Below are 23,771 nucleotides of genomic sequence, written 5' to 3' on the forward strand. Positions count from 1 at the left end.
TGACTTTTGTGTTGAGACTACAACTCTTTATATATCCAAACAAATCAATACCTGTAAAACAGCAGTTTAATGATAATACTAATATTGTAATACCTGTTTGATTAGCATTAATCCTTTACTTAAATTTCTATTATTATATAATAATTAATTATAAAACAATAATCTAGTGTTCAAAGTCTATAATCAGTGTTAAAAGTCAACGTACAAAAATGTCAATCTAAAACAAATCTATTATAATTTATCAAACATTTTTGTTTTTATCATTTTATTTGTACTCTAATAACTGTACATTTATTTGTTAACATCAATTCCCATACAATTTACTTGTTTTTTTAGTTAGAGATTTTTTTGTTGTTGCTTAAACAGCATTTTTTACTTAATTATCAAATAACTGTAATCTAACTATTTTTATTAAATAAAATAAAATAAAAATTACTTATCAAATTATGTAATTCAGGTACATATTATCAATTTCACTTAAAAATATCAATTATCAATAAATTTCAACATTTTATTAAATTTATTACACAATGATTATTGTTATTAATATTTAATTAAAAGTTTAGATTAACTAGGTTAGGTTTTTAAAATTTTATTTTTTGATCAAATAAATATTTTAAAACTTATTTTTTACAAAATATATACAATATGTATATTACAATACAATACAATTTAATATATGTATATTAAAAATAATAAATGTTTAATTATTAATAATTACTTTTGCAATTAAAAATTTTCATTTCTTATTAATACAATTAGTTTTTTTTGCTAATGTTTTAAGATTTGTAATATCATTATAATATTCAATTGTCTTATATATTATCAAAATCTATTATATTTATCATAAATTTACAGTATATTAAAAATTAATTCATAGTGAAAATAAATTTTGTGTTATTTTTTTAAAAATAATTTACTAATTTTTAAAAATATATTTGTTTAATCAATTTATTATAAATTAATATTAAATGTGATTGTGTATTATAGCTTATTTTAAAATCATTAACAATTATATTAATTAATTAAATTGTTATTTAAAAACATAATCTATCAAAACTATATAAATTTCATAAATTAATATATATATATAAATATTAAAAATATAAGTTATAATAAAAATAATATAACAATTAAATTTAAATTTTATATACAGTGTAATAAAAATTATTAAAAACTTATTACAATGTAAGTTATAATATTTTTGAACATGTATTTTAAACATTAACTTTCAATATACTAGTATATAATATATTTTGTCTAAACTATAAACAATGTAATTATTTTTTAATATTTATTTAGTTTCTAAAAACATATTAATCACTAATTAATTATATTAAAAATTTATGTAATAACAGAAAAATAGCATAATATATATATATATATTAAATTAAATATTATATAAATACACATATTAATATATGTGAAATTTAGTTAATTAATTCATAACATGTCTTATTATACAATAATTTGTGCTAAAAAAATTTCAACATTTAAACACGTATAAAATTAATAAATTTAAAAAAAATAATTATAAACAGTTTGTCATTTTTTAAATATTTATTTATAAAACAATTTTTTGATTTATATCAAATATAAATTATAATTTTGTTATAGCATTATATTTTGTAACAAATTAAAAAAAATACATTAACAAAATCATTAATACAATAATAATAAATAACAATTTAAAAAAAATCATTTATATAATAAGTTATATAAAGACATTAGTTTAATTAAAACTAAAAATTTATAATTTAATTTAAATGACTATAATTTTGACTTTTGAAAAGTTGTTACAAAAATATTTTTATTTTGCTAAAAAATAATAATAATCAATACTAAGTAATTCAAAAAATGAAATTCATTGTCTATAGTGTCGTAATATTATTGCTATTGATTATGTCTTACGGTATTTAGGATATTATGATAGACTATAAGATATTATAAAAATTAAATATTAATTATTATTATTATTTTCTCAATAGTTTGCGAGTCGGGATCAGTTGATGGTGAACGACCCGCTGATGAATGGCCAGTAATACMACCATCAAATGGGAACCCACCTAACGAAACCGTACCACTAGAGTACCGATTTTGGGAATCAKTTTTTTCTATCATTCCTTACATTCCCTCTATCTATGGATGGATTTCCGGTTGGTTTGATGATGACGATTGAAGACATCATGAATACAAAAATAACTAAATGGTGTCGACACCAAAATATGTTGTTTTTTTCATTTCAATGCACTTATCGCACAGGTGTCTCAAAAAACATCATTTTAATCTCTAGTATACTAAAGTATTTAATACTATATATATATATACAGTATATAAGTTTTTATCTATTTTTGTATTAATCTCAAAATATTTTACTGTTAATGTAATTAAATTTTTTTTTTATTTAAATGAATTTATTTTATATCATTTCAATAATAATGATTAATTAAAAGAAAGTTAATTTTTTATAGAATAAAGTTGTTTTTTTCTAATACATTGTATTTTAATTATTAAAGTATTTTTTTAATGACATTTTTTAAAGTTTAAATCTATCAAATTAATAGCTATTAAAAAAAACAATTAAAACTTTACATTAGTCTAAAATAAAATTTATCGTTACTATTATTGAATTGATGTAAACTTAATTTCTATAAAAAAAATAAAACATTTATCTAATATAAAAAATAAGCATTTTTTAGGATTTTATTATATAATTATAATTTATTAATTGCATTACATACCAAACTATTTTAGCTATTTAACACGTACAATATTAATAAATTATATTGAAAAAATTTGTTATTTAATATTTATTTATAGACAATATAAATATTTAAAATTATTATTTATATAATTTCCTAAAAATGACATTATTTTTTGGGCTAATTTCTATGAATTATTATTATTATTATAAATATTTCTAAATAACTATTACATGACTAACTAATTATTAAACTAAAATAAACTAACTTTTAAAACAATTTAAATTGTATATAAATAGATGTATTTTTTAAAAAACATTATTACATATTAAGTATATAACAGTTTAATAATATAATTAGTCCACAAAAAAATATGAAATTTATATTATTTTCTATCCTATTATTGACTGTGACTTATGGTATAAAAAATATTTAATACTTTAAAAAATGATATTGTATTTTATTATATGATAAGTAATACTTATTATTATTAAAATATATTAATTAAATATTGTATTGTTTTTTTCTGTTGTTAAATAGTTTGCGAGTCGACACCAGTTAAGGACGGTTTCTTTTTATGGCCACCGTTTGGTAATCTAGCCGTTCAATCGGTACCACCACCTGTCGAGGGGTCGTCAACACCTGTTGAAGGAACTCCAGTTGAGAACAAACAGCCCGTTGAAGGAACACTAGTTGAGTACAGACCGGTCGAGTCGTCAACACCTGAGAACAACCGACCTATTGATGGAACACCTCATGAATGGCCATTATTTGGTAATCAACAACCCGTTCAATCGTCAATACCATCTGTCCAGTCGTCAACACCCGATAATCGACCCGTTGAAGGAACCAGTCATGAAAACCGAACCATTGAATGGCCATTATTTGGTAATCAACAACCCGTTCAATCGGTACCATCTGTCCAGTCGTCAACACCCGATAATCGACCCGTTGAAGGAACCAATCATGAAAACCGAACCATTGAATGGTCACTGTTTGGCAGCCGACCAGTTGAAGGTGAAGTACCAATTGAAAACCGAACCAATGAATGGACACCATCATCATCATCATCATCAYCACCGCCAACGAGTGGTGACCGACCCGTCAATTCGGTATCACTGGACTACCGAAGTTTCAGAGAGTTTTTTATTAGTCTATTTCCAGTTATCTATTCGTGGTTTAAGAATATGATTGGTGGCGGTGGCACCAATTAAAACACACCCCCCCCCAAAAAAATGGTGGTGTCAATACTTATCACTAATTCCTAGCTTTTAGGAAATAAAAATTATGTATAAATATTAAAATTAATGTATTTTTCTAGAATTCTATGTAAAATATTTTTAATTAACAAAAAATTAATTACAAGTAATTTCGTTTATCAATCAATTATTTTTCAAAAACAAAACAATTCATAATATAAACTTTTATCATCAATAGATTAATTGATATATTAATGAAGATTTAAGGCACAAATAAATTTATTTAATAATAGCATAATAAATAATTTTTATTAATTAGTAAAAATAAAATTCCATATAATTTATCTTATTTTAATATTTCAAAAAATATGTGTAAATTTCAATAATAAAAAAAATTATTATCTCTATTAGTATTAATTTTTATTAAATTATAATTTAAATTACAGTATTAATATTTATCTAAAATAGACTATTAATACACAATACTATAATATGAATAATATGTGATTTTTGAAACAAATGTTTGACAGTTGATTAATGTTAAAAACAATTTGTATTAAAAAAAACTTTACTCTTTGAACAATTGGTGAACTTTAAACTAAAGATATAACAAAAAAAATATAACAATTGTTAAGTAAGAACACAAGTATTATATAATAATTATAGTTTTATTGATAATCTATTTAAGTATTTCAATATCAAACAGGTATTACAATATCAGTATTATTGTTATTATTGCTACTGTTTTACAGGTAATGATTTGTTTGGGTATATAAAGAGTTGTAGTCTCAAYAMAAAAGTCATTGAATATATTGAATTCAATTCAAAAAGTCAATCATATAATCAAAAAAACAAATAAAAAATACTTAAAATGAAATTTCTAGTCTTCGGTGTCCTATTACTGACTGTGGCCTACGGTATGATATTTTTTGTAAACTATTTTGTCTGAATATATTTATTAACAAAAATATTACTTAATATGTCTATAGTTTGTGAGTCGGCATCACTCGGAAGCCGATCTCTCGATGACGACGTCAAGAAGCAGATCCTAACCCAGGTATCCAATCTGTTAGATCAGGCGCGCAATGCCATCGACACACTCAAGAAGAGCGGCAAATCTGAAYTAAAACAYGGACTCGAAAAAGCTATTGAATTGGCAAAGAGTATCAATGATAAACTTAAAGCACTTAATCCAACCACAGAAGTCGGTAAATCCATATTCAAAGGCGTGTCAGTCATAGCTTCAGAGGCTGTAGTCTGGTTGGAGTCGGAGCTGAAGAAAGTTCCGCCAATGGATGACATCAACGACGATATCAAAGATCTGGTTCTCAAACAAGTCAGTGATAGTATCGATCAAACGCGTAAAGCAATCGATGATTTGAAAAATCTGGTAAACCAGAGCTCATTAACGGACTCAAGAAGACTATTGCTTTCGTTCAGGACATTGAAAAACAATTACAAGACTTGAAGCCAACCACTAATATCGGTAAAGCATTGTTAGAAGGAATCCAAAAGTTGGCCACAATTGGTGAGAATGCTCTACAAAATGAATTGAAGAATATTCCTCCATTCGAAAGCCGATCYCTCGATGACGACGTCAAGAAGCAGATCTTAGCCCAGGTATCCAATCTGTTAGATCAGGCGCGCACTGCTATCGACACACTTAAGAAAAGCGGCAAATCTGAATTAAGACACGGACTCGAAAAAGCCATTGAATTGGCAAAGAGTATCAATGATAAACTCAAAGCTCTTAACCCAACCACAGAAGTCGGTAAATCAATATTCAAAGGCGTGTCAGTCATWGCTTCAGAGGCTGTAGTCTGGTTGGAATCGGAGCTCAAGAAAGTTCCGCCAATGGATGACATCAACGACGATATCAAAGACCTGGTACTCAAACAAGTCAGTGATAGTATCGATCAAACGCGTAAAGCAATCGATGATTTGAAAAAGTCTGGTAAACCAGAGCTCATTAACGGATTGAAGAAGACTATTGCTTTCGTTCAGGACATTGAAAAACAATTACAAGACTTGAAGCCAACCACTAATATCGGTAAAGCATTGTTAGAAGGAATCCAAAAGTTGGCCACAATTGGCGAGAATGCCCTACAAAATGAATTGAAGAAAATTCCTCCACAATAGACAACATTTGTTATCAATAATTATAAATTATTTGTACAATAAAATTGTACTTTAAATTCACTTTTTTATAATATAAATAAATAAAAACTGTTTTGTTAAATACAATTTACTAAATTTAAATTATGTAATAATTATTTAAAAGTAGTCAATAGATTGTAATATAAATCTTCATCCACTCGATAACAGTTCACAGTCTTAGGTCTCTTAAAAAAATAATTTCCTATGAATTCAATGTCTAATAAATCGTAAACATAAAAGCAAAACGCAATGCATTTTACTTATTTATTGAGAAATACTGGGTGTCTATTAGTAATTATTAGGCTATGATTTTGTATTATAAAAATTTTCAACATCATTATAAAATTTTATAAATTTAATCTAATTAGTAATAAATTAGTTTATAATAATAACAAAACATTGTTTTAATATAAAAACAGATTTTTTTTAATAAATATATAATTTAGATAATAAAAAGTATTAATTCCTGTAACTAGACTTTTAGTCATATTAGTTAGTTATATCTATAATATTTCATAAAACATGCTAGATAGTATATTGTATAAAAAATAAATCTATATGTACTGAAAATAAATGCTACTAAAAATAATAAATCTATAAAATCTATAATAAAAAATGTTATTAATCATAGTATAATTTAAGTACAAATGTAATAATGTATAGTATTTGATAACCTATTGATTGGAAATATATTGTACGTTGACTTTTGAGTTTTATATAAACTTTGAACAATTGATAAAATTAAATACATTTTATATAATACAATATAAAGTAATATTAATTTCAATTGTAAGGAATTAATTGATATAATTGACAGGTATTTTATTATCCATTTTATTTATATACAGTATAGTAATCGTTGTCTATAAAAATACTGTAAATTATATAAAAATCTCAACAATTATTTAGTTATAAATTATTTGAAATATTGAATTCAATTTATAAATATAATCAATAATAAAATGAAACTAATTGTATTAAAATTTGGTATCTTATTAATAATTTTTATTTATACTATGAATTATAAAAAAAAATAATAGTAATAAACTTTTTTTTAGTGATTTATGAAATTTTTAAAAATATTATTAATAAATAAAAAAAAATTAAATTCAAAATAATCTATTTTTTATTCATTATACAGTAGTATACATTATTTAATAATAAATACAAATATTTATTACATTATTTAAAAAAACAATTTACAAATAAAATAAAAAGTTATAATTTTTTAGACAATTATTTTTACAAATCAACTATAAAATACTAGTAAAAACTACARTATATAAAAATTTAAAGTTTCAAYATATAAATTATTTGAAAATATTGAATTCAATTTATAATCAATACTAAAAATTACTGTTATTTAAAATTATTAATAAAATACATTTTGTTATATTTATTCGAAAAAATTATTCAATATTTGATTTCTGATTTTAACTATAAGTTATATAGAAAATCATAATAATAAAACTTTTTGATTTAAAATGTTTTTATAGTGGTTTATGAATAAATTTAATTTAATTAATTATTTATTTTAAATATTGATGAATCAAAAAATTGTTAAATTCAAAAAATGTATTTTTATGTAATTTATGATACAGTATAAAATAATAAATAAAAATATTTTTTTTAATAACATTATTTGAAAATATTTTTTTCAAAATTATGATTACAATACAATGGCCAAATCACATACAACGATACCCGAGCTGTCCATCTCTACGGTTCCCAATACTATCGATAATTTCCGAGTCATCTCTTCAATCAGTCGTATGGCTCGTGAGCTCCACTTGTTTTTGTTGTCACATCTCTTGGTTTTTACTCMCTTAAGTCGGCACTCAAAACAAACAACGGTTGAACCATTGTTTTCTTYGGCAATTTAGTCGGTCATATACCGCAAGTTTCCCACTGACACCACATCGACATTAGATTAGTCGACTACCGGACGGTTATATCTGTCGTCGACATAAAAAAACGGAAAACGATTGGTAGTATCGCTGGCGATATAATGGTGGACACAATACAGCACCGACACCACTGTTGATAAATTACTGATTAAACTGTAGATTTAAAGCACAATTTACTTTACTTAATAATAATTTAATGTATTATTTTTTTTATTATTTCAAAAATATGTGTAAATTCCAACAACAAAATTATTATCTATATTAGAGACTGAAAACTGACCTGATTTTTCAGGTCAGGTCAGGTCGAAAATAGGCTCAGGTCAGGTCAATACGGGTCCGAATAAATATTTTGGTCAGGTAGGTCAGGTCCGAAAATTTTTCTTCATTATTTAAACGACAATTATTACAAAATATGACAATCAAACACAAAATTTATTAAATTATTATTTATAAAATATTTGTATAAATTAAACATAAAATATTACAAAAGATGATGGTTTTGATCTAATAAATAATAACATATTAACTTTATTAGAATCTAAGTTAGATCTACAATCAGTTATCGTTAATCCCGAGTAATTAAAGTTAATTTAGAGAAATTTGTTGCGGGTATAGAATAAATAAAATTGTTTTTTGATAAAATTATTTTCGGACCTACATAGTCAGGTCATATAGGTAAAAGGTAAATTTGTACCCTATGTTAGGTCAGGTCCGAGTCCGAGATTTTAGGTATCAGATCAGGTACGGGTCAGGTACGGGTCCGAAACTTTTCGCTCTCTAATCTATATTATTTTATCAATATTACAGTATTAATATTTATAGAAAATAGACTATTAATAATATAATATAATATTAATGTAAACTATAATAATAATATGTGATTTTTGAAACATATGTTTGACAGTAGATTAATGTTAAACACAATTTGTATTAAAAAAAACTTTACTCTTTGAACAATTGGTGAACTTTAAACTAAAGAGATAACAAAAAATCTAACAATTGTTAAGTAAGAACACAAGTATTATATAATAATTATATAGTTTTATTGATAATCTATTTAAGTATTTCAATATCAGTATTATTACTACTGTTTTACAGGTATTTGTTTGGGTATATAAAGAGTTGTAGTCTCAACACAAAAGTCATTGAATATATTGAATTCAATTCAAAAAGTCAATCATATAATTAAAAAAACAAATAAGAAATACTTAAAATGAAATTTCTAGTCTTCGGTGTCCTATTACTGACTGTTGCTTACGGTATGATATTTTATTGTAAACTATTTTACTGAATATATTTATTAACAAAAAAAATATTACTTAATATTTCTATAGTTTGTGAGTCGGCATCAATCGGAAGCCGATYTCTCGATGACGACGTCAAGAAACAGATCCTAACCCAGGTATCCAATCTGTTAGATCAGGCGCGCAATGCCATCGACACACTCAAGAAGAGCGGCAAATCTGAACTAAAACATGGACTCGAAAAAGCTATTGAATTGGCAAAGAGTATCAATGATAAACTTAAAGCACTTAATCCAACCACAGAAGTCGGTAAATCCATATTCAAAGGCGTGTCAGTCATAGCTCAGGAAGCAGTAGTCTGGTTGGAATCGGAGCTCAAGAAAGTTCCGCCAATGGATGACATCAACGACGATATCAAAGACCTGGTACTCAAACAAGTCAGCGATAGTATCGATCAAACGCGTAAAGCAATCGATGATTTGAAAAAGTCTGGTAAACCAGAGCTCATTAACGGATTGAAGAAGACTATTGCTTTCGTTCAGGACATTGAAAAACAATTACAAGACTTGAAGCCAACCACTAATATCGGTAAAGCATTGTTAGAAGGAATCCAAAAGTTGGCCACAATTGGCGAGAATGCCCTACAAAATGAATTGAAGAAAATTCCTCCACAATAGACAACATTTGTTATCAATAATTATAAATTATTTGTACAATAAAATTGTACTTTAAATTAGTTATTTATAAATATAAATAAAATAAATTTTTKTTAAATACTATTTACTAAAATTATTACAGTATTTTGTTAGTATTGATAAATATARTTTAACTAAAATCTAATAATTCATTAATTTAACGTTATTTTTAATATCATTTATAGTTTTACTTATTTAATAATTTGTATAAAATCTTTTATAGTACTTGAAATATACTTAAACTTATTAAWTATATTTAAACAACTAATATAAATTTATTTATTTATTGGTATATATTAATTTYTATTAACTAATTAATTAATCTCTATTATATTACAATATAATTTTGCTAATATAAATATTTTTGTTTAARATAATTATAATTATTTATATCAAAAATAATTTTAATTATAGAATTGAATGTCAAATRTTGAAAAATATTTATTTATAATAAAGTTTTTTTTTAATTAAATTTTACAAAACATAATAAATTCAAATAATTATAAAATGTTTAACAAACGAGTAATAAAATTTTGTGATAYAAACTGATTTTTCACAGTTTTTTTCAATAAATAAAAATAGATATAACATATAATTCTACTAATAATTATCAAATATTTGAAAATATTTTTTTCCTATAAATATAAGCTAAAAAATATATGTAATTGAGATTAATATATTAATTTTTATATTTATWTATAACTTTAATATACTGTATTTATATAAGTATTTATATAATATCTTMTATTTATAGTATTATCTAAAATATTGTAATACTATATTTTTAAATAATTTAAAAACTACAAAAATTAACAATAATTTAAATGTATTAATATTTTTAACAATATTAAAATAGTATTCATATTTTTTCAATTTTTATCCAAAGATAAATTGCTATAATTGCTAAACTGCTATAATTTTTAAAAATATTTATAAATATATATATTTATATTAACTATCRATTAAAACATTAATTTGTTGTCTTTATATTTGTCGTCTTCTTCATCATCATTGTCTGAATGCCATTCAAAGTCACCATTGGTTTCGTGATCAGCGCCTTCATAGTCGTCGGGCAATAGTTTGTGATAGAAATCTTCGCCCACACGATAACAGACAACTCTTTGGTCTGTCAAGAATTGAGCCGTAGATCTTAGAGTATGATTGTAGTCATAAAAAACTAAATCAGCGATAATGACACCCGAACTGTCCTTCTCTACGGTTCCCAATGTCATCGGAAACTCACGAATCAAGTCTTTAAACGATTGTATAGCTTTTGGACCCCACTCTGGACTATCGCCTCTCGGCTTTATCTTTGGCAGTCGGCATTCAAAACAAAACGACTGACCATTGTTTGCTCCGATAATTTCATCGGTCGATTGCCGCAAGTTGGCCAACGAAGACACCACTTCTACGTTACCGTAATCAACAACCAATACACGGACGCCTCTATCAGTGTTGGCGGACATAATTTGTTGAATACGACATCGACACCATTGTTGATGAATTGTTGAATAAACCAACAGTTGTTGGCCGGAACTGATGTCGTCGACAGTTAACGGCCGACTAATGTCTAGTGGACGTTGAATATGTCCATCAATTTCTGTCATCATTGATTGAAATGGTTGGTCATCGGACTTAAGTCGACAGTAAAAACGTTCGGGATTTTCGACATACATAATGACTACCGGTTCGGCGGACATATCCGACAATTGAAGCGTACGATTCACAAGTCTATTGTTGGACGACTCACGGCTTCCACTAGCGCTGGCCATTGTGTTGACMGAAGTTGACACAAATAAATTGAAAAATCAAATATTTATCACAAAAAAAAACAAAACAAAATCAAAATTATWACTATCGATAATAGTTAGCATCAATACTACTAAACTGAATGAATAATAATTCAATTGATTTCAATGTTTTATTGCATTTTTTTTGTTWGTTTGTTTGTTTTGTTAATTTCCAGTTAAATCTATGGGATTAGTAAAAACATAAAAGTATACCGCAATTTCATTACAATTATGAAAAAGTTTTATTACTAATAATCACAATTACTTAGGATATAAATAAGTTATTTTAACTMTTTTTTTTTGTTGATTAAATATATATTTAAATTATTTTTGTTTGTAGCTATTATTTTAAAACACCGACGGCTTCTTACGCTATATTATCGGACATCATTACAGTTAACTTATTGCCATTGAAATGCTTAGGGAAAGGGACGCCAATTGGCAATTGTTGTTATCATTGATATCCAATCGGATCCATCAGATTGATGGACAAAGACAACAACAACAGCGTCGTTGCCAATGATGACAACTATTCTGTAGATTTGGTTTTTTTAAAAATCTATTTACAATACATTATATTTGCCTGTCTTTTATAAGGCTAAGTCGACAACAACAACAACAAAAAAACTGATTTTATTTCTAAATTGGATAAAAAAAATTTCCTACAAATTAAAATAAAAAAGTTTTACGACAAATGTCTGGTTAGTCAAAACTTGGATGAGATTTAGATTAGATTTTATAGTAAACACAATATCCGTTTCATCATTAGTTTATCGAAGTTATAGACTGTCGGATATTATCACAAAATATTTATTTAAAAAAAACAAAACAATTTTCAGTTCAGTCAGCTATTTGTGAATTTTATTATTAAATAAAAAAATATATTTATACTAAATAAATAATTTAATATTTTAAACACAATATATAAATTTATCAACAATATTGAGAAAATATACAGTAATGTAATGATAAAATATTTTGTAATGCAGTTTATTGTACAAAATTATGATATAATAATATTTTTTTTAAATATAATAATTATTTTTTTTAGTTTACATTTATTAATAAATTTATAAATATAATACATATTGGTATATATATACACACATATTATAAATGATAACCAATGAATTAAACTAATAAAATTGAGATAAAATTATATACACTATATTTTATAGTTTTATAGTAAATAAACTTAAAAAACTGCTAATAAATTTAAACTATAATTATGATATACAGTACATATGTATGTGTTATAATAGACAGCATCTGACGCACAGGTATATGGCCAGTGCCGACACAATGAGTACAGCAAAAACAATGAGTGAACTAAACCAAAACGGAAAATGACATTTCCAGCTATGGTAGGTATAGTTGGAACAGTTATCAAATTCAATCTTTTTGTTGATATCATTGAACACTTTATCGACCATTTCGTAGTCCTTATCATCGCACGTGTCCTCTACTGACTCGACAATACAGTCGTTCAGATCCCAGGCCTTACAACAGAAAGACTTTTCTGCATTATTGCCGCTTTTCTTGCCGTTTGTTCGCCAAACCTGACGAACGGTTGTCACACACGATATGTAACGGGAGTTCATCTCCGATAAACCCAAACACGACTCTATGCCCACAATGTCGGCCATCGTATAGTAATAGTAGTGGTGGTTGTGGTCAACGATTACGACCAACATTAGTATAGATAATACAATTGACGACAAATTTAATACCATTTATTATGTTTGTTTGAAACTTGAATTCACAAAAATAATTGTTTTTTTTTTGCAATCATTTACTGTAAAAATTACTATTTAATGTTTAATGAATAAATAAATTGTTGGCACGTTTTTGATAAATAATTCAAATTTGATTTTTTAATTTTGTTTTTCATTATACAGAAAAAAACAGTTATAAAGTTTGTATTTATAACTGAATTTGATTTGAATTTAAACTGTAAATTTCAAACATGTCTTTGAATGAGTTGTCGTCGACTGATGAACAACCGTCCACTAGTGGTAACCAATTGACAGCACCGGTAGCCGATTCGCCCGATGCGACCACCACTGCGACAGCATTCGATTGGGATGTGTTTGCCGACAGAGGAAAAGCTTTGCGATACTTTCGGCAAACACGCGAAGCCATCGATGTAATGATAGTGACCAACGATGACGGCGAAGAGTGCGTCCATTTGCCAATTGTGTCGACATTGGGTCCACAGTTTACAAAGACTTTGGTGACGGCAATGAGTGACAGTAACGCCGAAACCGTACAACTGGACAATGGATCGGAAGTCAAGAAAATTGTTGTCAAAGATATGGACAAACAGGTCTTGAAGTCCATCATCGATATGACATACGAGTCGACACTTTGCGTCAGCGACGACACAGTTTGGCCACTGATTAGAGCTGCCATTGACTATGAAATGACTGATGTATTGGACGCCAGTCTCTTGTTTTTGGCCACAAGACTCGATATCGACAATTGTGTCCAATATTTTCATTTAGGTATTCAACACAACCACCGACTGTCAAACGCGTCATTCAATTTCATTAAAGCAAACTTCTGTGATGTAAATGACTGATTGAAATACTTCTTGTAATTGATTTAATTTGACAATCATTTCTCAATCAATTCATTTTCACAGGTGATCTACAAGTGTATGGATTTTCCAGAACTATCGGCCGACGAGTTGACAGTATTGATAGCCAGCGATGACCTGAATGTCAAATCCGAGCAAACCGTTTACGAAGCGATCATCCATTGGATCCAATGGTCAGCTAATGAACGAAGTGGTCATTTGTATCCATTGCTTAAAAATCTTCGTTACGCACGACTGGACATTGAATTTATCGAGAATACAGTGGCCAAGAATGGTCTTATCGTCGAAGATCAAGACAGTCAACAATTGGTCAACAAATTTGTCGACACTTTTCGTACATTTACTAAAAGTATTGCTTATAAAAAATTGTGTTTTAAAATTTAAAAACAAATTAATAATTGTTTTGTTGGACAGAGAAAGACGGTTACGGTCTGTATGTTGGCCTCCATCCCGATCCCATTAGGCCGCGCGTCCCGCACGAGATTGCCATAGTGTTTGGCGGCTGGCAGGAGGGCGTACCGTCAACTATGCTCGAAGTGTACGACATTAGGACTAACCGATGGTTTGACACAAAGATATCTCACAACAGCCCCCGCGCTTATCACGGAATGCAAGTACTGTAAACACTACCCGTCCTCTCAATGTTATCTAATTTTGTTGTTTTGTTTAACAAACTGTATAACCTGTTTATATACACTATAAGATAATCAATGGCCTGGTATACGTGATCGGCGGCACCGACGGTATCAACATTTTGAAGAGTGTCCAGTGTTTCGATACCATTACAAAGCGTTGGTATGACAGACAAGATATGAATGAAAAACGCTGTTATGTCAGTACGGTTGTAGTCGACGGTAATATCTATGCAATGGGCGGTCATAATGGCCAACATCGGATAAAATCGTGCGAGAAATACGATCCGCAGACCAAAGTGTGGACAAAAATTCAGGACATGAATATGTCTCGAAGCGACGGCTCGGCTACCGTATACATGGGTAAGATCTATATCGCCGGCGGACTCAACGACCAGATGATCGAAAGTTCGGTCGAGTTTTACGATTTGACGGCCAAGACGTGGTCACTAATTATGCCAATGATTACACCGCGAACTAGTCTCGGGTTTGTTGCTCTGGACGACGCTCTATACGCCATCGGCGGTAACAATGGATTTGAAAGGTATGTGATAGCTATCACTTAATAGATCTTTCAGTATATCACTTGTTTTTGTCTCTCTCTCTCTCTCTTTCATATATCACCACAGACTACAATCAGTGGAGAAGTACGACATCAAACTCAAGTCATGGCAAATGGTGGCCAATATGTTATCAAAGCGAAGTACATTTGCAACCGCTGTCATTGAGAACAGTATTTATGTCATCGGCGGTTATAATGGTATGAATCAATTTGTTAATATTTAAGAAAAATTAATTCAAATCTCTTATCAAATGTTAACGACATTTCAGGTCAGACACCCATCTGTTCGGTAGAGAAATACGATTCGTTGTCTCAGATTTGGACGCCGGCCCGAAGTCTGAATCACGACCGCAGCGGTCTAGCCGTATGTGTGGCCAGCGGACTGTCCACTGCCGTCGACTTTACGTTCATCGGACGCAATGAACTAAAACTTCGCAAACAACTCGACAGCAAAGACATCGACAACGGCGACGCTGACGACAAATGTGCAAACAGTGATAATATAGGAACCGATGGCCAGACAGACGAAGACAACATCACTTTTGGATCTGTTTGAGTGAATGCTATTGCACTTAACAGTCATATTATTATTATATCATATTATATCGTAGTATTAAATATATTGAAAAATATTGATTAGTTTTTTTTTATTATTAAAACTTATTAAAACTGTGTACTGATTGTATATATTATTAATTATAGATTTATTATACAGTATACACAAAAAAACTATATCAAAAACTTTATTTTTTGACAATAAATTAGCAAAAAAAAATAATTATTTAATTAATAAAAAAATAATTATTTAAAAACTTTATTAAAGATTTGTATAGCAATAATTGAATTCACTGAAAATTTTGCATAAATAATAATGCATAAGATATTGATACACCAATAACCTAAAAAATAGGTGAAATTATGAAAAATAGATTATTAAAAATAAAATAATTATATTAAATATTATATTTTTTTTAAATTAAAATGATTTTTACTTACCGATAGAAATAGTGATTTACTAATATTGAAAAAGTTTGACGCATTGAATGTTTGCTGATTTAATTGTATACTTAATATGGTATTAATCTAAAGTATTAGTTGTATGTGTTTTTTAATGTTAAATAAAAAATTGTAATAATAATTACTAAATAATTACATCAATTTTATAAAATAAAGTTTTAGTTTACACACAAACAAACAAACAGTACATATAATAAATACCTGAAATTGTTTGTTATAATTATCGGCCAATTTTGCGGACAACAACTCAAAGATTAATTTATTCTGTAAATTAAAAACAATTTATTACTTTTTTAAAGATATAATATTATATTTATATACAGTATATATAATAAAAATATTTTTGTTATTAATGTATAACAAATAAAAAACAACCAAAAAAAACACACCAAAAAACATTAGTTAATTTTAGTTAATATTAGTAATACTGTACCTTAAGATTCATGTTGTCGACAATAAGACACCACAAAAACATACGGATCACCGAAATGATCAATAGTGGCCACACGTTGAGCAATGCAAACGAGTTGTCCGCTAATGAAAGATTTTGAATGAAATAACTGAACGACACTATGAAGAATATGTTTAACGAAAAGGCGGCCAATAGACAGGGATTAAGCAATTGGTTAGCCCTATGGATCAGCTTCTGTATGCGAACAATACGACCGATTATGGCCGACATATCCAACTTGTGTTGGTGGTGCTGGTTGTCATTACTATTATCATCATCATCATCAGCAGCAGCAGCACCATCCGCGGCCAAATGCAGTTTGATGTCATCGGTTAGTTCATCGATAATTATACCGATATATAAGCTGATGTATACCAACAGGAAACCGGTAGAGTCTAACATAACTTCACCGAAACAATCTTCGATAATACGTATGACTGTCCAGGTGTCCAAGTGATCCAATTCAAAGATTACGGTCCGACCGAACATCAACACAATCGACACCAGTATATAGACGTAGATCAGCCGACGCTGACGTCTCAACGATTGCCGACTGACAACTGATTTATTCAATCGGCCAATCAGTTTGCCAATAGCCTCACCTCTTATACTGTAGACAATCGACTGGTAAATGTTGCTGACGTTAATGGCGACAAACATACTGTTCAGCAGATAATAGCTTAGCTGATTGGCAAATGCGTGTCTGGCGGTCGGACACGACACCAGACACGGTATGTTGACCAACGAGCACAGTATCCATACGAACAGGGCGTACAATATTAGCAATGATTTGCAACAGTTTGTTAGCCGCCGCCGCTGCTGCTGGACGTGTCCGCGCCCGTAGTTCATGTATACTATTCCGGCCATTCGGTGAAAGTTGACAACAATATTGAAGCCATCGTCGTCGTCGTCATCGGGATTGTTGGCCACAATTTTGTCGGGTTTTTTGACGACATTTTTCTCGATAGCATTCATCGTCTAAATTATTGCCTTTAATTAAAAAACAAGAATATTCTGTATAATAAAAACTATTCAATTGTATGCAAGTATTATATAATTAAAAATAATAATAAATAATATCAAATACAATTAACTTATTAACAGTTACATGTACTTACAGTATATTACAATTACTAAAATATCAATATTTAATAATAAAAAAATAATAATAAATCAATATTTTTTAATTGTATTTTTATCACAATGTTCACAATGTAAATATCATTAAAATCTATATAATGCTAGTTATAGCTATAGGTATAGTTAGCTAACGAAACTATTAAATGTAAATATTTGTTATTGTTTTTTTGCTGTATATTTAATATAAAGTATTTTTATAGTGCTATTAATATAAGTGCACAAAATAAACATTTTTAGTATTATATATATATATTTTTTAATTATATACCATAATTGATAATTGAATTAGTATTAAATATATTATATGGATAAATTACAATGTACAGTAAACGTAAAGTAAATAAAGTTTTATTATATTGTATACTGAATAAATATATACTGTATATATAAAGTTATATTATTAATATTGAAATAACTAAATAAAATATTTATAATAAAAATTAACTATAATTTAATAGAAAAATATAATTAAAATTACAATAATTAAAAATAGTGACACATAATTAATAATAAAAACACATTAATAACAACATATCTAATAATAAATATAATTATAACGGTTTATACAATGATTTAAAAAAAATTGAAATTAATTTTTGTTATTTTTTTGTTGAAACCAAATACAATTGAAAAAAATATGACAGAAAAAGACAGTAATGATAGCCATAAGACAACATCTGATGATAAAATCAATGATAGTTTGAATAATAATAATAAGATTAATAATAATGACAGCAATACTAATAATACTAATAATAGTAATGATAACAATAAAAGCAAAAACAATAGTAATAATAATAGTAATAATAATAATCAGTTATTTAGCGATTTGAACGACACTAATACACATATAGTTATCGACGAAGAAACGGGTGTCATATTTATCGATACTGACAAACAAGTTAAGTATAAAGAGTATAACGGTTATATCAAAGGCGAAGTGTTGGGTAAGGGAGCCTACGGTAAGGTCAGGGAGTTTGTCAATAAGCAGACACTGGTCAGGTGTGCGGCAAAGATATTCAAACTCGAATGGATCAGTGAAATCAAAAGACGTCGATATAAATCAAATATCGACGACTGTATCGATACGGAGATTGATTTGTGCGGAAAATTATGCCATAAAAATGTTATCAAATTTTTCGATGTTTTCAAACGAAACCGAAAACTCTATATATTTATGGAGTATTGTGTCGGTCCGCTCAGCGATCTGTTGCCATCAGTGGACGATTCATCAAATATGCCAAAGTTTAAGCCACTGCCCAAATGGCAATCGCATCAATATTTTTGCCAATTAATCGATGGACTCAAATATTTGCATAGCCGTGGTGTCTATCATAGGGATATCAAAGACGATAACTTGCTATTAGATAACTCGCATGTCATCAAAATTGTCGACTTTGGTGTCTGTTGTGTTGTGGATCCGTTTGCCGGGGACGACATGATTACCGGTTTGGAGGGTACGCTATGTTATATGGCACCGGAAGTCGACTCGGCTGTCCCGTACAGGTAGAGGACAAAGATATACATTATATTATGTAGTTGTCATTTAAATGTAAAAAAATAATTATTTTTTTTACAATATTTTGATTCAAAAAAAAACAAAACAGTGGTTCAAAAGCCGATATTTGGTCAGCCGGTGTCGTCTTGTATAAAATGATCACCGGATCCATACCACTGATAGACGGAATACCCGAATTTCCCGACTCGATTACCGAAGACAAACCGTTGCAACAGCTGTTTGTCGATATATTTCGCACCGATTTTCGCCAAAGAATTACCATTCGTGGCCTAAAAAATCATCCGTGGATTTGTTTGAAGCATCCGATCAACGATAATACAGCCGCGGGTAACGAACCTCGGGTAGAAATACCGCCGAAAACTAGCGGCGATATCTATCGTTGTTTGACTCTATTGGAAAGATTGCGGATCCGGTACGAGATGAATGTGACCGACATTGTGGCCAACGCTAAAGGACCAAACGTCCGATCAGATCGGGTACGCCAGAGACGTCGCCCGTCGCCTGATAGCCAACGACGTAGTGTAACACCATTGAGACGATTAATACGTTTAGGTTTGTGGACGACGACGACAGGTACTAATGAGGAGGTGGCGGAGGAAATGAAATAAATGTTTTTTTTTATATATTAATATATTTTGAATTTGTTGTTTTGTTGTTAATTAATATACAGTTAGATAATGACAATAATAATAATAATACAGTAGTTTTTTTTCTCAATGTTTCAGTTATTTATAAAGTTAAATGTTAAATAGTTTATTGAATCTTTATATTTATTTGGTGTATAATATTGTTTTGTAATAATTTAGTGTAAATATATATATTAATTTATTTATGTAATAATAAGATTTCATATTTATTTATATACTAAATTTATTTCGATCTCTAATTACGTAAGTATAATAAAATTAACTAATAATTTACAGATATTTTTATTATTATAAAATTTATTAAAATTAGTTTTTTTCTAAATTAATTAAATGGAGTTTTCTTTTTAATTTTACAAAACAAAAATATCATTATTTCAATAAATTGTGTATAAAATTGCATTTCCTAATGGAAATATAATTTATTTTATCTAATATTATAATTACATTAAATTTTGATTACATTTACTGATTATATAATTACAAATAAAATTTTGATAATAATTATATTAACAATAACTATACAGTAGTAATATTACAATAATTTTTTTTAATACAAAAAAATAATAAAATAATTTAAATCTAAAATTTAGTACTAATTTCCATATCCAGCAAATTTTGTTGAGATGATGACAAATAGGGATCAATACTACTATTAATATTACTATTACTACTACCACTACCTGTTGTATTACAGTAGGCTATGTTTCGTACCGACACTCTTGGCTCAGTTATCGCTACAGATCTATGATTATAGTTGTTGTTATCCATCATAGCTCGGGAGGTTTGGACCATAGTTTTAAGTCTATGCAAACAAATAATTCAAGTCAATCAATCAATCAATCAATTAAAACAATTAAAATTAATTAAATTACTGAATAAAAAAAAATTCTGAAAACAAATACTTACTTTAAAATCAATACAAATGCAAAAACCAACGAAAAGGCTAACAGTGCATTGAAAACGATACTCACAATCGCAAGTCTACTACCAGTGTTGTGGCCATTGTTTGCTGTTTTAGAGGAATAGTAGTCGAAACCATTGGATCTATCGTTTGTCGACAATGTGGCCGCAATTGTTTCGTCAGAATTTATTACTACATTTACTGGTAGACTATACGATGGGACAGTTGTCGCCGACAGACACCGATATGATTTTCCACTACTTGGCAAATATATGCCCTGGCAGTTGGCCGCCGCCGATCGGTACCTATTAACCGATCCTTCATCGACATCGGGCTGTAGTCGGATATCAATAATCTTAAATCCATTGAACTCGCGTCGGTCGATGTCGACAGTGTTGGCCATAAAATATTCTTGGCTATCAATAGTCGGATATCTGTGTATTTTGTAGGCTACCTGTGCTCTGTTTATCGACAGATTTACATCAGGTATTCTATACAATAGATATTCATTCATAAAATATAGATCGTTGTCTATTACCGACATCGCCAGTATTGGATCCAACAGTTCTCTGGATTTCAGATACAACTGTTCGTCGTTGCCGTCAAAGTCGATAGAGTATAGGCAATGGTCTTCAATGTCGACAAAGAAATACCGATCGAACTGATAGTCTATTGTCAAGTGAAAAGCGTGCCGTGAGTTTCGGTAGAAAATTGTCTGATTGTTGCCGTCCATCTGACTCTGGACAAGATTCGGGTCACGGCTGCCGACATTACTCCAGACAAGTACCGAACGTTTGGCATTGACCACCAAATCGCGTGGATTATCGCTTCTCAGCAGACAAACCGTGTACTGGTGTTTGGTGTTGTCGTCCAGCGACACGACGTTTATGGATTTAGGCTGTATGTCCAGCCAGTAGAGTAGGCCGTGTTGCCAGTCCAGTGCCAGACTAACTGGTCGCCGGCCCGGTTGGACATAGATTTCGGTAAACACTGTCGACTGGATACAGAAGCGTTGATGTTGTGGATCATACCAGACAATCAGCTCTCGTCTGAGATCATAGTCGACAAATCCCGATACTTGTTGGCCGCCAATAGACTGGGTTTCGATACGCGATGAATGAACTTTCAGTATTGCATTGTAGGCCGATATGAGAAACGTTATGTTGGGATCTAATGTTTTTTATTTAAAAAAAAAATCAGTAATTAGTTATACATTTCCCGCACTTAATTCCCATTTTCCTCTATATAACCCCTTTTTATAATACCTAATGATTTGGCTTTGTATGTAATTTTGAAGCCCCGATCGGTTAGCGATTGATCTGTTTTGAACTTCAAGCTCAGGGAGTTTGTCGACGACAACAAATTGGACGGCTTATGCGGACCGCTGTGACGTAACGGTGTATATGTGTCGATTGTCAACTGATCGTTATCTTCGGTACAAAAGTCATCAAATGTGAGGACAATTATGTGATCGATGGGCACAGTTATCTTCCAGTCGCACTGTATATTGTTAAAATAGTTTCCGGGATAACCGGGACTATAGATGACACCCTGGGTGTTGTTCAACTGTAGACCACATCCTAACCAAATAATAGCAATAATAATAAGGGCAGTTAGTTAGCTTTGAACACATTGGTATAAAATCTAATCTAACTAACCATGATCAATGGCCTCCCAGTGCAGTCTAATTGTAATGTTATAGATGGTGTTCATACGAAACGGTAGATACAGTTTGACGTCCGAATGAAATGTTACTAACATTTTATTGCTGGACGATATTACGTTAACACCGTCGCCGTAGGCTTGCATACCGTACCCGAACTTTGTATGATACAGTTGTCTATCCGATTCACTGTTACCGTCGTATATCCGAAATCTGTCCGGATATTTAACTTCTAGTGTTTCGATCAGCAATCGTATACTTTTGCCGTTGGGCACCGTTATGTTCCAGTGACACCCGATTGGTACTGTTTGTTCATCGGGTGTCCTCAATAGACTAATCTCACCTCTATTGCCAGTATATATACCGTTGCAACCTATGAACAGGAAAAAAATAACAATACTAAATACTGTATATTATTTAGTTTACATAATAATAATAATATAGCTCATACCTAATTTGACGGCCCGGTATCTCAACTTTACAGATATATTGCGGCCAAACCGATCGGATTCGGCAACAATTTTGACAAACACCGTATTTTTTGTCGACACAATATTTTTGATATCACGCGAACCGTAATGTTTGACCAACAGTTCACCCGACGATTCATCTTCGCCGTCGTAGACATAGTAGTTGTCATAGTATTTCATTTGCATTTCATCGGTTATCAACAGTATCTGTTGGTGCGGTGCCGGCACACGTATCAGCCAATGACATACCAGTCCGTCGATAGTTTCATTGCCCGACAATTGTAGATCAATGACACCCTCTTCGCTGTCCGTAAGCGTTGTGTTGCACTCTAATAGATAATAATAATAAAAATTAATTTTTTTTAATTATTTATTTATTTTAGTAGTAAATAGTTAATAAAATAGTTATAATTTTTTATGAGATAATTACTAATTGCTGTATTACAGTATACATTGTTAATGATAAATAAAATGAT

The 23,771-nt window shown here is 29.1% G+C and overlaps 5 protein-coding genes across 5 annotated transcripts; 4 read left to right on the forward strand and 1 right to left on the reverse strand.

Annotated features, from left to right (window-relative positions):
• Nucleotides 1–3,028: 3,028 nt before the first annotated feature.
• LOC128954785 (uncharacterized) lies at nt 3,029–4,168 on the forward strand. The gene is made up of 2 exons (XM_054300385.1): nt 3,029–3,121; nt 3,243–4,168. Exons 1-2 carry the CDS (start codon nt 3,076–3,078, stop codon nt 3,914–3,916), a joined length of 720 nt encoding a protein of 239 aa, XP_054156360.1. The 5' UTR covers nt 3,029–3,075; the 3' UTR covers nt 3,917–4,168.
• A 4,950-nt stretch (nt 4,169–9,118) lies between these two features.
• Nucleotides 9,119–9,897, forward strand: LOC128954789 (uncharacterized). Its single transcript, XM_054300388.1, has 2 exons — nt 9,119–9,224; nt 9,300–9,897. The coding sequence occupies exons 1-2, from the start codon at nt 9,179–9,181 to the stop codon at nt 9,884–9,886; spliced, it is 633 nt and encodes a 210-aa protein (XP_054156363.1). The 5' UTR covers nt 9,119–9,178; the 3' UTR covers nt 9,887–9,897.
• A 3,679-nt stretch (nt 9,898–13,576) lies between these two features.
• On the forward strand, nt 13,577–16,110 carry LOC128954781 (kelch-like protein 10). The gene is made up of 6 exons (XM_054300381.1): nt 13,577–14,263; nt 14,339–14,642; nt 14,708–14,907; nt 14,997–15,469; nt 15,555–15,685; nt 15,757–16,110. The coding sequence occupies exons 1-6, from the start codon at nt 13,661–13,663 to the stop codon at nt 16,041–16,043; spliced, it is 1,998 nt and encodes a 665-aa protein (XP_054156356.1). The 5' UTR covers nt 13,577–13,660; the 3' UTR covers nt 16,044–16,110.
• Nucleotides 16,111–18,679: 2,569 nt separating this feature from the next.
• On the forward strand, nt 18,680–20,222 carry LOC128954704 (serine/threonine-protein kinase STK11-like). Its single transcript, XM_054300301.1, has 2 exons — nt 18,680–19,601; nt 19,703–20,222. The coding sequence occupies exons 1-2, from the start codon at nt 18,733–18,735 to the stop codon at nt 20,220–20,222; spliced, it is 1,389 nt and encodes a 462-aa protein (XP_054156276.1). The 5' UTR covers nt 18,680–18,732.
• Nucleotides 20,223–20,840: 618 nt separating this feature from the next.
• On the reverse strand, nt 20,841–23,771 carry LOC128954705 (uncharacterized). The gene is made up of 6 exons (XM_054300302.1): nt 23,726–23,771; nt 23,277–23,624; nt 22,821–23,198; nt 22,428–22,742; nt 21,168–22,332; nt 20,841–21,063 (listed from the first exon to the last, which is right to left on the reverse strand). The coding sequence occupies exons 2-6, from the start codon at nt 23,479–23,481 to the stop codon at nt 20,841–20,843; spliced, it is 2,286 nt and encodes a 761-aa protein (XP_054156277.1). The 5' UTR covers nt 23,482–23,624; nt 23,726–23,771.

The sequence above is a fragment of the Oppia nitens genome, unplaced genomic scaffold, assembly GCF_028296485.1.
Source record: "Oppia nitens isolate AA-2021 unplaced genomic scaffold, nextdenovo-longstitch-racon4-pilon3 scaffold29_pilon_pilon_pilon, whole genome shotgun sequence".
NCBI lineage: Eukaryota > Metazoa > Arthropoda > Arachnida > Sarcoptiformes > Oppiidae > Oppia > Oppia nitens.

What these genes read in the sequence shown, in the direction of transcription:
- LOC128954781 (XM_054300381.1), top strand. Translation starts at nt 13,661, where the DNA reads ATGTCTTTGAATGAGTTGTCGTCGACTGATGAACAACCGTCCACTAGT. An exon ending in GCGCTTATCACGGAATGCAA is followed by an intron (nt 14,908 to 14,996) that starts GTACTGTAAACA and finishes ATACACTATAAG; the next exon opens with ATAATCAATGGCCTGGTATA. An exon ending in GGTAACAATGGATTTGAAAG is followed by an intron (nt 15,470 to 15,554) that starts GTATGTGATAGC and finishes ATATCACCACAG; the next exon opens with ACTACAATCAGTGGAGAAGT.
- LOC128954705 (XM_054300302.1), bottom strand. Translation starts at nt 23,481, where the DNA reads ATGCAAATGAAATACTATGACAACTACTATGTCTACGACGGCGAAGAT. An exon ending in ATACCGGGCCGTCAAATTAG is followed by an intron (nt 23,199 to 23,276) that starts GTATGAGCTATA and finishes TCCTGTTCATAG; the next exon opens with GTTGCAACGGTATATATACT. An exon ending in ATACAAAGCCAAATCATTAG is followed by an intron (nt 22,333 to 22,427) that starts GTATTATAAAAA and finishes AAAAAACATTAG; the next exon opens with ATCCCAACATAACGTTTCTC.
- LOC128954704 (XM_054300301.1), top strand. Translation starts at nt 18,733, where the DNA reads ATGACAGAAAAAGACAGTAATGATAGCCATAAGACAACATCTGATGAT. An exon ending in GACTCGGCTGTCCCGTACAG is followed by an intron (nt 19,602 to 19,702) that starts GTAGAGGACAAA and finishes AAAACAAAACAG; the next exon opens with TGGTTCAAAAGCCGATATTT.